This window comes from Pongo abelii, chromosome 20 (genome assembly GCF_028885655.2).
Source record: "Pongo abelii isolate AG06213 chromosome 20, NHGRI_mPonAbe1-v2.0_pri, whole genome shotgun sequence".
Classification (NCBI taxonomy): Eukaryota; Metazoa; Chordata; class Mammalia; order Primates; family Hominidae; genus Pongo; species Pongo abelii.
The window spans coordinates 55215991-55235711 of NC_072005.2; the positions used below are offsets into that span (position 1 = coordinate 55215991).

The following is a 19721-nucleotide window of genomic DNA, read 5'->3' on the forward strand; positions in this document are numbered from 1 at the left end:
AGCCTGAGCCACACCTCTCCCTTAGGGACCTCCGCCCACCCTACCCTCAAGCCAGGATGCCCGGAGCGTCCCCGGAAATGCGTGTGCTTCAGGTGATTTAACTCATTATTTAATACGCCCTCAGGGTGCGTGTCTTGCCCCTGGGGCCACAGCCACCGGGGACATTATCTGGACTTAGTCCCCTCTCCGCGACGCCGCAGCTGAGTGGGTGTCTGGGCTAGTCCCGCCCCCACGTTGCCAATAGACGTAATGAGTGCGACTCAGGCTGGGTCCGGACCCCTCCTAGTGAGCAGAGGTCCGGAGCTCCGCTCGCCCGCGCGGCCCTGGGAGCGGGTCTGGGGTGGGGCTGGCCGGGCCGGCTCACACCAGCGCCGGCTTCGAGCTGCCATAGCTGAAGTTCTCGGTACTGTAGGCTTTCGGCACGCTGTGGATGCCCCGCAGGGGCTTCCAGTGCGGGCCGCCCCAGGGCGCTTCCAGCGGGCAGAAGCGGTCGAGCCGCCGGAGCGGGTGCAGCAGGGGGATGTAAGACTCCTGAGCCAGAGACAGGGCGCCCCGGTGCGGCATGGCCGAGGTCACCGGGCTGACGCGCGGCACGCGGACCCGCGGTGGTCGGGGCGGCCTCTGCGGGCCGTGGCCCCAGACCTGGGGCGTCCCTTCGAAGCTCCAGTAGGTCAGGGAGTCCTTGCGGGGGTATCCGGACAGCTCCGTCCTGTGGCAGCAGGGCAGGATGGTGAGGATACAGCTGGATCCTTGGGGACGAGGTTCAGACCTCGGGATCTAAGGAGTCTGCACATTCAAACTCCTGCATTTCCAGGCGAGGACCCCTTAGGAAGGACGCGACCAGGCACGCGTAGCCTGCGTTCCTGGGTCCTCGAGGTACTTAACGTCCTGGAAACTGAGCTTTCGCATCCTAGGGAAGTAAAAGGGGACTTTCGCTTCCTTGGGAAGGAGTATCTGGGGGCTTAAGTACCGAAGGAGGCCCTGCCCTCAGATCCAGAATCCCCTCGAGCCGCTGTGCAGGCTTCCTGTCCCTACCGCGGTTCCTGAGAGGTGACACTAAGGACTCCTGGGTGCTTAAAAAAAAAGGGGGGAGGGGCTGGGGCCTGAACTTTGGTTCTTGCTGCTACAGGAGTCGAGGCTGAAACCACCGGGTCAGGGAATGGGAGCCAGCCCAGGGGCTCGGCGTGCACCGGCCACGGCTGGGGCTAGGCAGGAGGCGGTGCCGAGCGAGAGCCCGGCTTACTTGGGATAGAACCGAAAGTCCCGCGCCGAGGTGGTTAGATAGAGCTGGCGGCGGTCCAGGACGCCCCGGTCGGATACTGTGAAAGGCCGGCCAGACAGCGCGGGGTTCTGCGTCCAGGCGATTAGAGCCTGAGCAACATTGGGGGAGGAGGCATACCCAAGACCTAGATTTCATACCCCATCCCAAGCCCTGGGTCCCGAGTTCAGAATCCCTCTCCTTCGGCCCCGACAGCCATGACGGCCACGGCCCTCGCACCCCGCCCCAGAGTCAGAGCCCTTCCTGCCACCCACGCCAGGGAACTTCAGCTTCCTTCCTCATACCCGAACCCTTCCCAGCCTCACCTCCCTAAATCCAAGTACCTCCTGCTGGTCAAGGAACGCAAACCCAAGCCCCCAGCCACCAAAAACAACCTCCCTGGTTCCGCTCCCGGTCTTAAACCGTCTTGGTGTGGCCACTGGAGCTGAGCTGCATCTTGGGCAGCAACTCCACGTTACCTCTCCCAACTTCCACCTGACCCCGTCTCAGAATATTCTAGTCTCGTCCCCACCCACAGCCCGCCGTCGAGCTCCGCAGCAGCTTCGGAACCCTGAAAGTGAGTTTGTAGCCCCTGGTCCTTCTGGCCTGGCCTAATGCCCAGCCCCTCCCCCGGCTCCTCTAACCTCCAGATCCCGCCTCAGGCCCTTTAGCCACGCCCCAAAGACGTGATTCCTTCTGGCCCCGCCCAAAGCTCCCGGAGCTCCGCCCCATCTCGCCAGCGCCGGCTTCCACCCAGCCACCTGGGAAGGCCCCCCGCGGTGGTGGTCTGCGAGTTGTGGGGGCTGGGGGCCGAAGTATTCCGGAGCGCGCGGGTCCCCGCTGGGAGAGCCAGTGTACTGCGCCCTCGTCTCGCTGCTCTGGTACTTTGTGGTCAGTGGGAGGCACCAGCCGCGGTGTCTGAGCTGCGGAAAGGCGACGCAGAGACTCATGTGAAGGAGCAGGGGACTCAAATGCAGTCCCCCGCCCTGTCCCCTGCAGACTCCGGCACTCCCCAAACTACCTTTTCTCCTAAATCCTTGATTCCCACAGTCCGCGTGGGGTCTGCAGGCTCTGGGGCTCTGGGCTGGGCGCAGGGCCCGCCATGGGTCTTGGGCACGTAGGCCGAGCCAGAGGTTGTCTCCCATCTGCTGAGGACCTCGTCGAAAGCCCAGATGCGAGAATCCTGCTTTGCAGTCGGAGGTAGAGGGTCCGCGACCGTGGACTGGAGAGAAGGCGCCGCACATCAGCTAGAAAGACTCAGGAGTCCCTATCACCCCCCACCCCAAACTCTGACGTCTTCCAGTCGGCCCCCAGCCCTTTCCTCTGCAGTCCCTGGCATTCAGCTTCCCTGGCGCCTCCTCTCTCAGACTCAGAACTCCAGGACCCTCCTCCTTCAGAGAGGAGTCCAAGCTCCCAATCCCCTTTACTTAGCCCCCATCTTTCTGGGTCCCCAGGCCCGGCAGGGCTGCAGCCTAGGGTCTGCTCACCTGCACCGTGGGCGGGGTGAAGGGTATGGGTGGGATAATGCGGTGGGCAACGTAGCTGCTGGTGAGATGCCAGCTGGGCCTGGATCCAGGTACCTCGGTTGCAGAGATACGACAGCAAGCGGGGCCACAGCACAGAGCCAGGGTGCCACTGGCCATGGTTCCACCCCCACTCCGTAGCCAAGCAGGAGCTGGCTTGTTGTGGTTGTTGCCCCAGGTGACAGAACCCGCCCACCCAGAACCTAGTCAATCAAGAGCCTGCAGGCCCCTGGATGGATGGAGCGAGAAAGAGACCCAGAGACAGGGACCCCAAGAGGGTTACAAAGAAACACAAGGAGGGGGAATGGAGACTTAAAGAGAGGAGGGCGGAAGGGGAAGGAGAAGTTCAGAATTTCAGAGACCCAGGGGGTGGGGGAGAGAGAAACCCAAAAAGAGGGGCAGGGACCTGGAGGTGTCAGAGATCCAGACAGAGAGACAGAGACCCCTGCACTGCACCCAGCAACTCAGGACATCCATGAGAAACACCCCCCTTTCTTCCAGGGCCCAAATGCTCCCGGCTGCTTCCTCCCTCTGCCGGGCCTGCCCACCTCAGGGTAACGATTTCCAGACATCCCCAGGGCTCCCTAACCCTCCCCGCACGCACGTGCTGAAGTAATCAGCACCAGCATGGCTATCCTGCCTGCCTTTGATTTGCTTGAAAAGTTCCACCCGGGTAGGCAGGGTGTGGAAAGAGGGAGGGACCCACAGAGAAGTGCACCGGACCATAGCGAAAAAGATGGGCTTTGATGAGTGAGAAAGAAATACAAGAGAGGAGAGAGACAGGGAGGAAGACACAGACCACGTTGGAAACGGAGCTATTAGTACTCACCCAGAGGCTAGAGCCACCGGAAGTTACAGACAGAGAGGAAGGTGGCAAAAAAGAGCAAAATCAGAGATGGTAACAAGGAGATGTAGAAACGGAGGCAGCCATACCCCACCCCGCCCAGGGGCCTGGTCTGTACACATTGGTGGAGGACGTGCCTATGTCCTTTGCTCAAAGCTGGACCTGAGAGAGAGGGGGGGGGAAAGAAAGTGAGAGAGAGAGAGAGAGAGTGTGTGTGTGTGTGTCTGTGTGTGTGTCTGTGTGTTGGCAACACATGTGGGGAGATGGGTAATAGGTAAAGGGCTATTGTGAAGTCCTGTGGTCTGTCCCAGACAGAGAGAAAGAGAAAGAGTGTGTGTGTGTGTGTGTCTGTCTGTCTGTCTGTGTGTTGGCAACACGTGGGGAGATGGATAATAGGTGAAGGGCTACTGTGAACTCCTGTGGTCTGTCCCTGGCTTCCCTTGTCATTTCTTCACCATATAGAGCTTTTGGTCACCAGGCACGATGACTCACTCCTGTAATCCCAGCACTATGAGAGGCAGAGGCAGGCAGATAACTTGAGGTTAGGAGTTTGAGACCAGCCTGGCCAACATGGCAAAATCCTGTCTCTATCGAAAAATATAAAAATTAGCCGGGCATGGTGGCGCACACCTGTAATCCCAACTAAGGCAGGAGAATCACTTGAACTCAGGAGGTGAAAGTGGCAGTGAGCTGAGATCACGCCACTGCACTCCAGCCTGGGCAACAGAACAAGACTCCATCTCTAAAAAAAAAAAATTAGCCTCTGATCTAGGCCTCTGCCTCCTCAACCCTCATTATCTCATCCCACGAGCCCATTCTTCAGACAAAGAAACCTGAGGCTGCCTTCTGCAGCCAGGCCCACAATCCCACTTACCCTTCCTCCCCGAATCAGGCTTCTGGGGCCCTTCTGTTGGATTTTGCTGACCCTACTCAAGGGCTCTCAATGACCAGTAACCCCCTGATCCTAGCCAGGGGGCCGGCGAGTTAGTCAGAACCTCATGTCCCACTCAAACTGGACAATTTTTTTTTTTTTTTTGAGACTGACTTTCCCTCTTTTTGCCCAGGCTGGAGTGCAATGGCACAGTCTCCGCTCACTGCAACCTCTGCCTCCTGGATTCAAGCGATTCTCCTGCCTCACCCTCCAGAGTAGCTTGGATTACAGGCATCCGCCTCCACGCCCAGCTAATTTCTTTATGTAATTTTAGTAGAGACGGGGTTTCACAATGTTAACCAGGCTGGTCTTGAACTCCTGACCTCAGGTGATTCGCCTGTCTTGGCCTCTCAAAGTGCTGGGATTACAGGCATGAGCCATTGCACCTGGCCATCAAGCTGGAAAATTTTAAGGTCTGTTTCTTTCCCAATGTAGAGTAAAGGTGCGATGTCATCCCCCGACCCCACCCTGTTTTCTACCAGAGTTCTGATAATGTGACTCTGTATGAAATGATTTGGAAGCTGGACCCACCCTGTGTGTGTGTGGTTGCCCTGAGCCCACAGAAAGACACCTCCAGAGTGTGGATTGAGAAGCCTTTATTGTGGGAGGAACGGGGTGCCTGAGGGCTCCGGGAGTCGGGATGGACTTGGAAGGCTGGGGGGAGGGGCCTTTGAGGAAGAGGGGTCCTGGAAGCGGGGGTCATCACAGGTCAAGGGGTGGTCCTTGGGACCCCCGCAGTCAGTGGTGCTGCGGCGGCAGAGTGCACATTGACAGCTGAGAGCCACGGCGTAGGAGACCACGGGGTTCACGCCTCGCGGGCAGCCAGGGAGCCGGATGTATTCGAAGCGCACATCGCGGTAGTTGCACACCACCTGAGGCAGGGGCGGCAGGACCGACTGCAGCACGCGCGTCTGGAAGCCGTTTGAGTGGGGGAATGAGCATGTGCCTGGGGCCAGCGCTTCAGCTGAGCTCCCCAGCTGCCCCCACAGCTGTCAGACTCAGGAGTCCAGGAAGCCCTCTGTTTCTGCCCTCCCACACCCCATTTCCCAGCCCCTGACCAGAGAGGCAGACCACCCTTCCTCCCCCACTGCCTCTGTGGGTCTGGCCCTGAGGTGGCAGCACCTGCCCCGGCCCCAGGCAGCTCACCATGGTGGGACAGTAGCCGGCACAGATGGTGGTGTTGACGGTGACACACACGGGGCAGCCCTCCTTCTCGACAGCCAGGGTGGCATTGATGGGGCGGCACCGTGGCCGAAGCGGCTCCTTGGATGCCCATGTCCCGCCCATGCTCAGCAGCATCAACAGCAGCAGCCCCTGGGACAAGAACACTGCTTCACCCGGGTCTGAGACCGCAGCCCTGAGCCCTGGCCTTCCCATCCCCCGGGGTACACCACCCACAGACACCCAGAGACCCTTCCCGGCATCTCCTATTCAGGACCCACCACCCGGACACCTGACTTTCACAGCCCCCCCCACAGCCCAGAGGACCCGAGATACCCCAACATTTCAGATCCCCACCCTCAGGAACTGCCCCACCTGAAGCTTACTGGGGGTCATGCCCCTCCAGAAAGAGGCCTCCTTCCACCGCTCACACGGGTCTGCCGCTTCTCATGCCAGTGATGGCCTGGAGGGAGGTGGAAGGTGCCCAGGGGCCCTGCAGTCTTACCTGGAGCATCTCCATCCTTGGTGCGTCCCCTGCCTCGTGAACCAGGAGGTGATAGGATGCTGGGATGATCTCGACACTAACCCCTCGGGGGGCAAGAGGTAGACAAGGCCAGGGAGGTGCAGGAGTGCCTCAGCAGAGCGCCCCAGCCCTCTCCCCTCAGTGGTTCAGCGCCAAGGGTGAGACAGAGACCACGGTGAAGTGACCTCAGAGACTCACTTCTCTGAGCCTCAACGCTCCTCTACTTGAAGCTTTCCTGCGCCACAGTCCAACCTCCCAGGAGGGGCGCGGCTTCGGACTTAGCTCCTGCCCAATGAGAGAGGGTCTCCCTGTGACTGAGCTGCCAGGGAAGCCACTTGAACCAGGTGCCCCCATCGAGGGTTTCAGCCTGAGCCACACCTCTCCCTTAGGGACCTCCGCCCACCCTACCCTCAAGCCAGGATGCCTGGAGCGGTCCCCGGAAATGCGTGTGCTTCAGGTGATTTAACTGATTATTGAATAGGCCCGCAGGGGGTGTGTCCTACCCTCGGGGCCGCAGCCTCGGAGGACATTATCTGGACTTAGTCCCTTCCCCGCGATGCCATCAAGCTGGACAATTTTAAGGTCTGTTTCTTTCCCAGTGTAGGGTATAGGTTGGCACAGGGAAGAGGGCTAGAAACCTGACTTGAGCTCCCCGCCCAGGGCTGAACTCTCCAGCGGGCTGAACTCTCCAGCATCCTGATCACTTCTCATTCAACCTTGCTTGTAGTCCACCTGTGATCGGTAGCTCATTGTCTCAAAACAGAATATTCTAAGCCAACCCCTGCCCGCTCTCACCAAGTAAGATTTCTCATTTGAACCCCAGCTCCCAGATACTTAAAGGCCTTCTGTAGACCATGTTCTCAAGGTCCCCTGGCCATCTGCTTGCATGTTCCAGTTTCTCTCCTCCCCCATCCATATCATGAAATGTGCCCTCCCACTCCCCAGGATGGGCCAGGTGGTGTCCTCTGTGACTGAGCAGTCAGCAACTTAACACCAAAGGTCACCAATGATCAAATGCATGAGAGTTGATCCGAGGAGTTATGTATTAGGGCCAAGAAAGAGTAAACACTAAGTAAATAATGGCTATTATCATCATCATCATCATCGTGATTACCCTCAAGTTCCCCCGGGAGAACTCCCATTCAACCTTCAAAACCCCATGTGGTAGCACCCATCCTGCAGAGATTGAGCTCAAATTCAGAGACTTGTGATTTTGTGAAGATTTAATGAGTTCCCCAATTGGGGTCCATAGAGCAACTGGGCCAACCCTGAGGTCTCTCAACATCCAGCTCTGTTCTTTTTCTGCCTGACCAGTTCCTGGGTATAAGTCTCAGGCCCGGCCAGTCTGGCTGAGGAGTGTGCAGACACAGGCAGTGCCAATTTGAATCCATCGCCAGTTCACAGGTCCCTGGGCATCAGCGATCAATGCCCGCACATAGGACTGCTTGGCCTTGCACTCAGACACCCAGTGCCCCCGGTCCACAGCCCGGCGGCAGCCCCCTCCACCTACCCCCGGGCCACCTTCCTCAGAGTTATCGTCCTGGAAGCGGGTGACAAAGAAGTGCTGGCGGAGGGAACTGCCACCAGCTGCAGGCACCTCGCCCAACACCTCCACCTCGAGCACACCCAAGTCCACAGCAGTCCGGGGGTCTGTCACCCAGACACTGACTCCATCGCACATAGTCAGCTCACCCCGATGACTCCCTTGTGAAGTATCGCTCACCCCACGCTGGCTGCGGTTGGCTCCAACGCCTGCTGACTCCCTAAAGGCCCCAGTCTCCAGCAGGAAGACCAGAGGGGGCCCGGCAGCGGCACCCCTAGACAGGACCACTCGGGGGAAAAGAAGGTCCCACTTTGGAGTAGGAAAAGGGCACAATGTCGAGGGTGGGGTTAGGACTCCATTGACACACTGGGGAGGAAGAAAATGAGGGGGATGCAGAGGGAGCCTGTGGGAGCCGGAGCATCTCTCAGAGCACATGGAGACAGGGAAAAGGAGGCTGGGATTAGAGAAGAGGATAAACACTTCAGTGGGGACAGAAGTTTGGAACCCCAGGGGAGGCTTGCCTGCCAGGATTATGGGGAAGCCCTTGCTCTGGAAGTTTGGAGGACTCCATATATAGGACTTGCATAACGCCCAACTTGTAGATTAATAATAAATATTCAACAACTACAGGTCAGTCACTGTGGCTCACACCTGTTATCCCAGCACTTTGGGAGGCTGAGGCGGGTGGATGACTTGAGGTCAGGAGTTCGAGAGCAGCCTGGCCAACACTGTGAAACCACATCTCTACTGATAATACCAAAATTAGCCAGGCATGATGCTGCACGCCTGTGATCTCAGCTACTCGGGAGGCTGAGGCAGGAGAATCGCTTGAACCCGGGAGGCCGAGATTGCAGTGAGCCTAGATCGTGCCACTGCACTTCCAACTGGACAACACAGTGAGACTCTGTCTCACAAAAATAAAAATAAACATACGACCGGGCATGGCGGCTCACACTTGTAATCCCAGCATTGTTGGAGGCTGCAGTGGGCGGATCAGCTGAGGTGAGGAGTTCCAGACCAGCCTGACCAACATGGAGAAACCCCATCTCTACTAAAAATACAAAATATCCTCAGGTGTGGTGGTGTATGCCTATAATCCCAGCTGCTTGGGAGGCTGAGGCAGGAGAATCGCTTGATCCCAGGAGGCGGAGGTTGCAGTGAGCCAAGATCGCACCATTGCATTTCAACTTGGGCAACAAAAACAAAGCTCCGTCTTAAAAAAATAATAATAATAATCATAAAATAAAAAATGTTCGGCCAGGCGCAATGGCTCACGCCTGCAATCCCAGCACTTTGGGAGGCCGAGGTGGGTGCATCACCTGAGGTCAGGACTTCGAGACCAGCCTGGCCAACATGGTGAAAACCTGTCTCTACTAAAAAAAATACAAAAATTAGCTGGGTGTGGTGGTGCGTGCCTGTAGTCCCAGCTACTCCGGAGGCTGAGGCAGGAGAATTGCTTGAACCGGGGAAGCAGAGGTGCAGTGAGCCGAGAGTGCACCACTGCACTCCAGCCTGGGTGACAGGGCGAGACTCCGTCTCAAAAAAATAATAATAATAAATTAAAATAAAATAAAAATAAAAATAGAAAATATTCAATTACTATTACTCAATAGCAACAGATAGTAAAATACAGGCTCAGAGAAATTAATGATTTGTGCCCGGTGACACAGCCAACAAATGGCAGAGATGGGACTTCACCTCTGGGCAAGTGCACTCTGCCATCCTTCCTGTAGAACTCTGAGGAACCGAGAGTCTTGCATCCTGGAGGATGTTCCAATCAATATTTTTTTTTTGAGGCGGAGTCTCACTCTGTTGCCCAGGCTGGACTGCAGTGGCGCGATCTCGGCTCACTGCAATGTCTGCCTCCCAGGTTCACACCACTCTCCTGCTTCAGCCTCCCAAGTAGCAGGGACTACAGGCGCCCGCCACCAGGCCTGGCTAATTTGTTGTATTTTTTAGTAGAGACGGGGTTTCCCCGTGTTAGCCAGGATGGTCTTGAACTCCTGACCTTGTGATCTGCCCGCCTTGGCCTCCTAAAGTGGTGGGATTACAGACATGAGCCAATGCGCCCAGCCCAATTTTTTTTTTTTTTTTGAGACAGAGTCTTACTCTGTCTGGCCAGGCTGGAGTACAGTGGCACAATCCCGGCTCACTGTAATGCCTGTCTCCTGGGTTCAAGTGACTCTCCTGCCTCAGCCTTCTGAGTAACAGGAATTACAAGCGCCTGCCCCCGTGCCCAGCTAATTTTTGTGGTTTTAGTAGAGATGCGGTTTCACGACATTGGTCAGACTGGTCTCAAACTCCCAACCTCCAGTGATACTCCTGCCCTGGCCTCCCAGAGTGCTGGGATTATAGGCGTGAGACACCACGCCTGGCCCCAAACAAACTGTTTTAAGACGAGGTCTCCCTATGTTTCCCCACTGCACTTGAACTCCGGGGCTCAAGCAATCCTCCTGCTGTGCCTCCTGAGTAGCTGGGACTACAGACTCAAGCCACCACACCTGGCCACTTTCCACAATTTAGAGAAAGTCCACAACCTGGAATCCTAGGGAGACCCCGATTCACCTCAAAACTGCCACTAAGGAGGTAAAACCCTGCCCCTCTGAGGCAGGCTTCGGTTTCCCTGTGTGTGAAATTGACCTGGCGCTGGGAGAGGCTGCTGGAGGTGTGGATTTTGCAGTTTCCCTACAACATTCTGGAAGCCTGTGGTTCTGGGAAAGGGTGGCGTGGAGAAGACTGGGAAACAACCAGTGGTCACCAGAGCTGTAGCACCTCCTCCACCTCCGAGCTCTGGGGCTGGGAACCCCAGGCTTCGGGGGCTGCTGTGGAGGACGCAGGTGGCCCCCTCTTTCCTGACATCTCAGGACAGGGAGGGGCAACCGGCTAGGGGAAGAAAAGAACAGGAAGGTTATACAGCCAGGTGGGGAAGGGGCCAAATCCCTGAACAACCCCTTCCCAGAGTTCCTCTTCAAGTGCAGGGTACCCAAGAGTCAAGGCCCCGCCCCCTTTCCAGAGGCCCCTTTTCTAAGCAGGTGCTGGCTCCTGGCTGGGATGGGAGGCAGATGGAGGGAGGGGAGGGGGAGGAGGGGAAGGGAGACGCAGTGGATGAGGGAGAATGGAAGAGATGACATCCCCCTCGGCCCATTCATCCCATTCAGGACCCCAAGCCCCCACCTGCACTGCCAGTGCCAACCTCAGAGGGAGGAAGAGGGAGCTCGCCTTAGAAGGCTGAGGCCCTGCCCCCTGGGCCACACCGATCATGTGGCCTTCCTTCTCCGCACAGAAGGCGAGACCCCGGACACCTCCTGAGCTGGAGGTCATCCCCCATCTCCACCCTCTTTTCTTTTTCTTTCTTTCTTTCTTTTTTTTTTTTTTTTGAGATAGAGTTTTGCTCTGTCGTGCAGGCTGGAGTTCAGTGGCGCCATCTCGGCGCACTGCAAGCTCCCCCTCCCAGGTTCACTCCATTCTCCTGCCTCAGCCTCCCAAGTAGCTTGGAATACAGGCGCCTGCGACCAAGCCCAGATAAGTTTTTGTATTTTTAGTAGAGAGGGGCTTTCACCGTGTTAGCCAGGATGGCCTCCATCCCCTGACCTGACGATCCGCCCGCCTCGGCCTCCCAAAGTGGTGGGATTACAGGAGCGCAGCACCATGCCCGGCAAATTTTGGTATTATCAGTAGAGATGTGGTTTCACAATGTTGGCCAGTCTGCTCTCGAACTCCTGACCTCAAGTCATCCACCCGCCTCAGCCTCCCAAAGTGCTGGGATAACAGGTGTGAGCCACAGTGACTGACCTGTAGTTGTTGAATATTTATTATTAATCTACAAGTTGGGCATTATGCAAGTCCTATATATGGAGTCCTCCAAACTTCTAGAGCAAGGGCTTCCCCATAATCCTGGCAGGCAAGCCTCCCCTGGGATTCCAAACTTCTGTCCCCACTGAAGTGTTTATCCTCTTCTCTAATCCCAGCCTCCTTTTCCCTGTCTCCATGTGCTCTGAGAGATGCTCCCGCTCCCACAGGCTCCCTCTGCATCCCCCTCATTTTCTTCCTCCCCAGTGTGTCAATGGAGTCCTAACCCCACCCTTGACATTGTGCCCTTTTCCTACTCCAAAGTGGGACCTTCTTTTCCCCCGAGTGGTCCTGTCTAGGGGTGCCGCTGCCGGGCCCCCTCTGGTCTTCCTGCTGGAGACTGGGGCCTTTAGGGAGTCAGCAGGCGCTGGAGCCAACCGCAGCCAGCGTGGGGTGAGCGATACTTCACAAGGGAGTCATCGGGGTGAGCTGACTATGTGCGATGGAGTCAGTGTCTGGGTGACAGACCTCCGGACCGCTGTGGACTTGGGTGTGCTCGAGGTGGAGGTGTTGGGCGAGGTGCCTGCAGCTGGCGGCAGTTCCCTCCACCAGCACTTCTTTGTCACCTGCTTCCAGGCCGATAACTCTGAGGAAAGTGGCCATGGGGTAGTTGGAGGGGGCTGCCGCTGGGCTGTGGACCGGGGGCACTGGGTGTCTGAGTGCAAGGCCAAGCAGTCCTATGTGCGGGCATTGATCGCTGATGCCCAGGGCCCTGTGGACTGGCGATGGATTCAAACTGGCACTGCCTGTGTCTGCACACTCCTCAGCCGGACTGGCTGGGCCTGAGACTTATACCCAGGAACTGGTCAGGCAGAAAAAGAACAGAGCTGGATGCTGAGAGACCTCAGGGTTGGCCCAGCTGCTCTATGGATCCCAATTGGGGAACTCATCAAATCATCACAAAATCACAAGTCTCTGAATTTGAGCTCAATCTCTGCAGGATGGGTGCAACCACATGGGGTTTTGAAGGTTGAATAGGAGTTCTCCTGGGGGAACTTGAGGGTAATCATGATGATGATGATGATGATAATAGCCATTATTTACTGGGTGTTTACTCTTTCTTAGCCCTAATACATAACTCCTCGGATCAACTCTCATGCGTTTGATCATTGGTGACCTTTGGTGTTAAGTTGCTGACTGCTCAGACACAGAAGACACCACCTTGCTCATCCTGGGGAGTGGGAGGGCACATTTCATGATATGGATGGGGGAGGAGAGAAACTGGAACATGCAAGCAGATGGCCAGGGGACCTTGAGAACATGGTCTACAGAAGGCCTTTAAGTATCTGGGAGCTGGGGTTCAAATGAGAAATCTTACTTGGTGAGAGCGGGCAGGGGTTGGCTTAGAATATTCTGTTTTGAGACAATGAGCTACCGATCACAGGTGGACTACAAGCAAGGTTGAATGAGAAGTGATCAGGATGCTGGAGAGTTCAGCCCGCTGGAGAGTTCAGCCCTGGGCGGGGAGCTCAAGTCAGGTTTCTAGCCCTATTCCCTGTGCCAACCTATACCCTATATTGGGAAAGAAATAGACTTTAAAATTGTCCAGCTTGATGGCATCGCGGGGAAGGGCTAAGTCCAGATAATGTCCTCTGAGGCTGCAGCCCCGAGGGTAGGACACACCCCCTGCGGGCCTATTCAATAATCAGTTAAATCACCTGAAGCACACGCATTTCCGGGGACCACTCCGGGCATCCTGGCTTGAGGGTAGGGTGGGCGGAGGTCCCTAAGGGAGAGATGTGGCTCAGGCTGAATCCCTCGCTGGGGGGCATCTGGGTCAAGTGGCTTCCCTGGCAGCACAGTCAAGGGGAGACCCCCTCTCATTGGGCAGAAGCTAAGTCCGAAGCCGAGCCCCTTCTGGGAGGTCGGACTGTGGCGCAGGAAAGCTTCAAATGGAGGAGGGTTGAGGCTTCAGTCCAGCACCTTTCTCGGGTCACGGCCTCCCCCTGGCTCCCAAGACCCCACCATAGACAGAGCCGGGCCTTCCTACACCCTACTCCCTGTGCCTCCAGCCTCGACTACTCCCTAGCACTCGACGACTGAGTCTCTGAGGTCACTTCACCGTGGTCTCTGTCTCATCCTTGGCGCCCGACCACTGAGGGGAGAGGGCTGGGGTGCTCTGCTGAGGCACTCCTGCACCTCCCTGTCCTTGTCTACCTCTCGCCCCCCGAAGGGTTAGTGTCGAGTTCACCCCTGCATCCTATCACCTCCTGGTGGCCTTGCCGCCCCCACAACCCCGAGGTATAAAGCCAGGTACACGAGGCAGGGGATGCACCAAGGATGGAGATGCTCCAGGTAAGACTGCAGGGCCCCTGGGCACCTTCCACCTCCCTCCAGGCCATCACTGGCATGAGAAGCGGCAGACCCGTGTGAGCGGTGGAAGGAGGCCTCTTTCTGGAGGGGCATGACCCCCAGTAAGCTTCAGGTGGGGCAGTTCCTGAGGGTGGGGATCTGAAATGTTGTGGTATCTCAGGTCCTCTGGGCTGTGGGGGGGGCTCTGAAAGGCAGGTGTCCGGGTGGTGGTTCCTGAATAGGAGATGCCGGGAAGGGTCTCTGGGTGTCTGTGGGTTGTGTACCCCGGGGGATGGGAAGGCCAGGGCTCAGGGCTGCGGTCTCAGACCCGGGTGAAGCAGTGTCCTTGTCCCAGGGGCTGCTGCTGTTGATGCTGCTGAGCATGGGCGGGACATGGGCATCCAAGGAGCCGCTTCGGCCACGGTGCCGCCCCATCAATGCCACCCTGGCTGTGGAGAAGGAGGGCTGCCCCGTGTGCGTCACCGTCAACACCACCATCTGTGCCGGTTACTGCCCCACCATGGTGAGCTGCCTGGGGCCGGGGCAGGTGCTGCCACCTCAGGACCAGACCCACAGAGGCAGTGGGGGAGGAAGGGTGGTCCGCCTCTCTGGTCAGGGGCTGGGAAATGGGGTGTGGGAGGGCAGAAACAGAGGGCTTCCTGGACTCCTGAGTCTGAGAGCTGTGGGGGCAGCTGGGGAGCTCAGCTGAAGCGCTAGCCCCAGGCACATGCTCATTCCCCCACTCAAACGGCTTCCAGACGCGCGTGCTGCAGTCGGTCCTGCCGCCCCTGCCTCAGGTGGTGTGCAACTACCGCGATGTGCGCTTCGAATACATCCGGCTCCCTGGCTGCCCGCGAGGCGTGAACCCCGTGGTCTCCTACGCCGTGGCTCTCAGCTGTCAATGTGCACTCTGCCGCCGCAGCACCACTGACTGCGGGGGTCCCAAGGACCACCCCTTGACCTGTGATGACCCCCGTTTCCAGGACCCCTCTTCCTCAAAGGCCCCTCCCCCCAGCCTTCCAAGTCCATCCCGACTCCCGGAGCCCTCAGGCACCCCGTTCCTCCCACAATAAAGGCTTCTCAGTCCGCACTCTGGAGGTGTCTTTCTGTGGGCTCAGGGCAACCACACACACACAGGATGGGTCCAGCTTCCAAATCATTTCATACAGAGTCACATTATCAGAACTCTGGTAGAAAACAGGGTGGACGGCTGGGCGCGGTGGCTCACGCCTGTAATCCCACCACTTTGGGAGGCGGAGGTGGGCGGATCATGAAGTCACGAGATCGAGACCATCCTGCCTAACACGGTGAAACCCCGTCTCTACTAAAAATACAAAAACTTATCTGAGCTTGGTGGCAGGCACTTGCAGGAGAATGGAGTGAACCTGGGAGGGAGAGCTTGCAGTGAGCCCACAGCACTCCAGCCTGCACGATCGCGCCACAGCACTCCAGCCTGCACGACAGAGCAAGACTCTATCTCAAAAAAAAAAAAAAAAAAAGAAAGAAAGAAAGAAAGAAAAAGAAAAGAGGGTGGAGATGGGGGATGACCTCCAGCTCAGGAGGTGTCCGGGGTCTCGCCTTCTGTGCGGAGAAGGAAGGCCACATGATCGGTGTGGCCCAGGGGGCAGGGCCTCAGCCTTCTAAGGCGAGCTCCCTCTTCCTCCCTCTGAGGTTGGCACTGGCAGTGCAGGTGGGGGCTTGGGGTCCTGAATGGTATGAATGGGCTGAGGGGGATGTCATCTCTTCCAGCCTCCTTCATCCACTGCGTCTCCCTTCCCCTCCTCCCCCCTCCCCTCCCTCCATCTGCCTCCCATCCCAGCCAGGAGCCAGCACCTGCTTAGAAAAGGGGCCTCTGGAAAGGGGGCGGGGCCTTGACTCTTGGGTACCCTGCACTTGAAGAGGAACCCTGGGAAGGGGTTGTTCAGGGATTTGGCCCCTTCCCCACCTGGCTGTATAACCTTCCTGTTCTTTTCTTTCCCTAGCCGGTTCCCCCTCCCCCTCCTGAGATGTCAGGAAAGAGGGGGCCACCTGCGTCCTCCACAGCAGCCCCCGAAGCCTGGGGTTCCCAGCCCCAGAGCTCGGAGGTGGAGGAGGTGCTACAGGTCTGGTAACCACTGGTTGTCTCCCAGTCTTCTCCACGCCACCCTCTCACAAAACAACAAGACAAAACAAAACAAAACAAAAGAAAATTGGGCCGGTCGTGGTGGCTCATGCCTGTAATCCCAGCACTTTGGGAGGCCGCGGTGGGCAGATCACAAGGTCAGGAGATCAAGACCATCCTGGCTAACACGGGGAAACCCCGTCTCTACTAAAAAATACAAAATATTAGCCAGGCATGGTGGCCGGCTCCTGTAGTCCCAGCTACTTGGGAGGCTGAGGCAGGAGAATGGCATGAATCCGGGAGGCGGATCTTGCAGTGAGCCCAGATCGGGCCACTGCAATCCCGTCTGAGCAACAGAGCAAGAATCTGCCTCAAAAAAAACAAAAAGAAAATGATTGGAACATCCTCCAGGATGCAAGACTCTCGGTTCCTCAGAGTTCTACAGGAAGGATGGCAGAGAGCAGTTGCCCAGAGGGGAAGTCCCATCTCTGCCATTTGTTGGCTGTGTGTGTGACCCCACACAAATCATTAACTTCTCTGAGCCTGTGTTTTACCATCTGTTGCTATTGAGTAATAGTAGTTGAATATTTTCCATTTCTATTTTTATTTTATTTTATTTTTTTATTTTTTTTGAGACGGAGTCTCGCCCTGTCACCCAGGCTGGAGTGTAGTGGCGCGATCTCGCCTCACTATACCTATGCTTCCCGGGTTCAAGCGATTCTCCTGCCCCAGCCTCCCGAGAAGCTGGGACTACAGGTGCGCAGCAACACACCCAGCTAATTTTTGTATTTTTTTTAGTAGAGACAGGGTTTCACCATGTTGGCCAGGCTGGTCTCGAAGTCCTGACCTCAAGTGATGCACCCGCCTTGGCCTCCCAAAGTGCTGGGATTGCAGGCATGAGCCACTGCGCCTGGCCAAACATTTATTATTATTATCATTATTATTATTATTATTATTATTATTATTTTATTATTTGCGATGGAGCTTTGCTTTTGTTGCCCAAGCTGAAGTGCAATGGCAGGATCTTGGCTCACTGCAACCTCCGCCTCCTGGGATCAAGCGATTCTCCTGCCTCAGCCTCCCAAATACCTGGGATTATAGGCATGCACCACCAAGACCGAGGATATTTTGTATTTTTAGTAGAGATGGGGTTTCTCCATGTTGGTAAGGCTGGTCTGGAACTCTTCACCTCAGCTGATCCACCCACCCCAGCCTCCGATAATTACAAGAGTGAGCCACCGCGCCCAGCCCTCCACCCTGTTCTCTACCAGAGTTCTGATACTGTGACTCTGCATAAAATTGTTTGGAAGCTGGACCCACCCTGTGTGTGTGTGGTTGCCCTGAGCCCACAGAAAGACACCTCCAGAGTGCGGATTGAGAAGCCTTTATTGTGGGAGGAACGGGGTGTTCGAGGGCTCCGGGAGTCGGGATGGACTTGGAAGGCTGGGGGGAGGGGCCTTTGAGGAAGAGGGATCCTGGAAGCGGGGGTCATCACAGGTCAAGGGGTGGTCCTTGGGACCCCCGCAGTCAGTGGTGCTGCGGCGGCAGAGTGCACATTGACAGCTGAGAGCCACGGCGTAGGAGACCACGGGGTTCACGCCTCGCGGGCAGCCAGGGAGCCGGATGTATTCGAAGCGCACATCGCGGTAGTTGCACACCACCTGAGGCAGGGGCGGCAGGACCGACTGCAGCACGCGCGTCTGGAAGCCGTTTGAGTGGGGGAATGAGCATGTGCCTGGAGCTAGCGCCTCAGCTGAGCTCCCCAGCTGCCCCCACAGCTCTCAGACTCAGGAGTCCAGGAAGCCCTCTGTTCCTGCCCTCCCACACCCCATTTCCCAGCCCCTGACCAGAGAGGCAGACCACCCTTCCTCCCCCACTGCCTGTGTGGGTCTGGCCCTGAGGTGGCAGCACCTGCCCCAGCCCCCGGCAGCTCACCATGGTGGGACAGTAGCCGGCACAGATGGTGGTGTTGACGGTGACACACACGGGGCAGCCCTCCTTCTCGACAGCCAGGGTGGCATTGATGGGGCGGCACCGTGGCCGAAGCGGCTCCTTGGATGCCCATGTCCCGCCCATGCTCAGCAGCATCAACAGCAGCAGCCCCTGGGACAAGGACACTGCTTCACCCGGGTCTGAGACCACAGCCCTGAGCCCTGGCCTTCCCATCCCCCGGGGTACACCACCCACAGACACCCAGAGACCCTTCCCGGCATCTCCTATTCAGGAACCACCACCCGGACACCTGCCTTTCAGAGCCCCCCCCACAGCCCAGAGGACCTGAGATACCCCAACATTTCAGATCCCCACCCTCAGGAACTGCCCCACCTGAAGCTTACTGGGGGTCATGCCCCTCCAGAAAGAGGACTCCTTCCACCGCTCACACGGGTCTGCCGCTTCTCATGCCAGTGATGGCCTGGAGGGAGGTGGAAGGTGCCCAGGGGCCCTGCAGTCTTACCTGGAGCATCTCCATCCTTGGTGCATCCCCTGCCTCGTGTACCTGGTTTTATACCTCGGGGTTGTGGGGGCGGCAAGGCCACCAGGAGGTGGTCGGATGCTGGGGTGAACTCGACACTAACCCCTCGGGGGGCGAGAGGTAGACAAGGACAGGGAGGTGCAGGAGTGGCTCAGCAGAGCACCCCAGCCCTCTCCCCTCAGTGGTCCGGCGCCAAGGATGAGACAGAGACCACGGTGAAGTGACCTCAGAGACTCAGTCGTCGAGTGCTAGGGAGTAGTCGAGGCTGGAGGCACAGGGAGTAGGGTGTAGGAAGGCCTGCCTCTGCCTATGGTGGGGTCTTGGGAGCCAGGAGGAGGCCGTGACCCGAGAAAGGTGCTGGACTGAAGCCTCAACCCTCCTCTACTTGAGGCTTTCCTGCACCACAGTCCAACCTCCCAGGAGGGGCGCTGCTTCGGACTTAGGTTCTGCCCAGTGGGAGAGGGTCTCCCCGTGACTGAGCTGCCAGGGAAGCCACTTGACCCAGGTGCCCCCATCGAGGGTTTCAGCTTGAGCCACACGTCTCCCTTTAGGACCTCCGCCCACTCTACCCTCAAGCCAGGATACCCGGAGCGGTCCCCGGAAATGCGTGTGCTTCAGGTGATTTAACTGATTATTGAACAGGCCCGCAGGGGGTGTGTCTTGCCCTCGGGCCGCAGCCTCGGAGGACATTATCTGGACTTAGTCCCTTCCCCGCGATGCCATCAAGCTGGACAATTTTAAGGTCTGTTTCTTTCCCAGTGTAGGGTATAGGTTGGCACAGAGAAGAGGGCTAGAAACCTGACTTGAGCTCCCCGCCCAGGGCTGAACTCTCCAGCGGGCTGAACTCTCCAGCATCCTGATCACTTCTCATTCAACCTTGCTTGTAGTCCACCTGTGATCGGTAGCTCATTATCTCAAAACAGAATATTCTAAGCCAATCCCTGCCCGCTCTCACCAAGTAAGATTTCTCATTTGAACCCCAGCTCCCAGATACTTAAAGGCTTGCTGTAGACCATGTTCTCAAGGTCCCCTGGCCATCTGCTTGCAGGTTCCAGTTTCTCTCCTCCCCATCCACATCATGAAATGTGCCCTCCCACTCCCCAGGATGAGCAAGGTGGTGTCTTCTGTGACTGAGCAGTCAGCAACTTAACACCAAAGGTCACCAATGATCAAATGCATGTGAGTTGATCCGAGGAGTTAGGTATTAGGGCCAAGAAAGAGTA

At 57.2% G+C, this 19721-nt stretch overlaps 4 protein-coding genes and 2 pseudogenes across 6 annotated transcripts; 2 read left to right on the plus strand and 4 right to left on the minus strand.

Annotated features, from left to right (window-relative positions):
• Positions 1-89: 89 nt before the first annotated feature.
• On the minus strand, positions 90-2957 carry LOC103888646 (stabilizer of axonemal microtubules 3). The gene is made up of 5 exons (XM_054540902.2): positions 2746-2957; positions 2280-2480; positions 2020-2181; positions 1244-1371; positions 90-709 (listed from the first exon to the last, which is right to left on the minus strand). Exons 1-5 carry the CDS (start codon positions 2899-2901, stop codon positions 361-363), a joined length of 996 nt encoding a protein of 331 aa, XP_054396877.2. The 5' UTR covers positions 2902-2957; the 3' UTR covers positions 90-360.
• A 2160-nt stretch (positions 2958-5117) lies between these two features.
• LOC100452818 (choriogonadotropin subunit beta 3) lies at positions 5118-6468 on the minus strand. 2 transcript variants are annotated; one of them, XM_009232861.4, is made up of 3 exons: positions 6223-6468; positions 5703-5870; positions 5118-5467 (listed from the first exon to the last, which is right to left on the minus strand). In XM_009232861.4, exons 1-3 carry the CDS (start codon positions 6235-6237, stop codon positions 5153-5155), a joined length of 498 nt encoding a protein of 165 aa, XP_009231136.1. In that variant the 5' UTR covers positions 6238-6468; the 3' UTR covers positions 5118-5152. The 2 variants fall into 2 exon arrangements, with proteins under 2 accessions (XP_009231136.1, XP_054396881.1); XM_054540906.2 differs by having other exon boundaries at positions 5703-6259.
• A 1102-nt stretch (positions 6469-7570) lies between these two features.
• On the minus strand, positions 7571-11104 carry LOC103888647 (neurotrophin-4-like; annotated as a pseudogene).
• Positions 11105-11619: 515 nt separating this feature from the next.
• On the plus strand, positions 11620-12418 carry LOC112130198 (neurotrophin-4-like; annotated as a pseudogene).
• A 1102-nt stretch (positions 12419-13520) lies between these two features.
• On the plus strand, positions 13521-14997 carry LOC103888649 (choriogonadotropin subunit beta variant 2). 2 transcript variants are annotated; one of them, XM_063720390.1, is made up of 3 exons: positions 13521-14057; positions 14280-14447; positions 14683-14997. In XM_063720390.1, the coding sequence occupies exons 1-3, from the start codon at positions 14037-14039 to the stop codon at positions 14995-14997; spliced, it is 504 nt and encodes a 167-aa protein (XP_063576460.1). In that variant the 5' UTR covers positions 13521-14036. The 2 variants fall into 2 exon arrangements, with proteins under 2 accessions (XP_063576460.1, XP_054396882.2); XM_054540907.2 differs by lacking the exon at positions 13521-14057 and having other exon boundaries at positions 14067-14447.
• Positions 14998-17393: 2396 nt separating this feature from the next.
• On the minus strand, positions 17394-19011 carry LOC100453544 (choriogonadotropin subunit beta variant 2). Its single transcript, XM_054540908.2, has 2 exons — positions 17961-19011; positions 17394-17725 (listed from the first exon to the last, which is right to left on the minus strand). The coding sequence occupies exons 1-2, from the start codon at positions 18189-18191 to the stop codon at positions 17411-17413; spliced, it is 546 nt and encodes a 181-aa protein (XP_054396883.2). The 5' UTR covers positions 18192-19011; the 3' UTR covers positions 17394-17410.
• Positions 19012-19721: the final 710 nt, after the last annotated feature.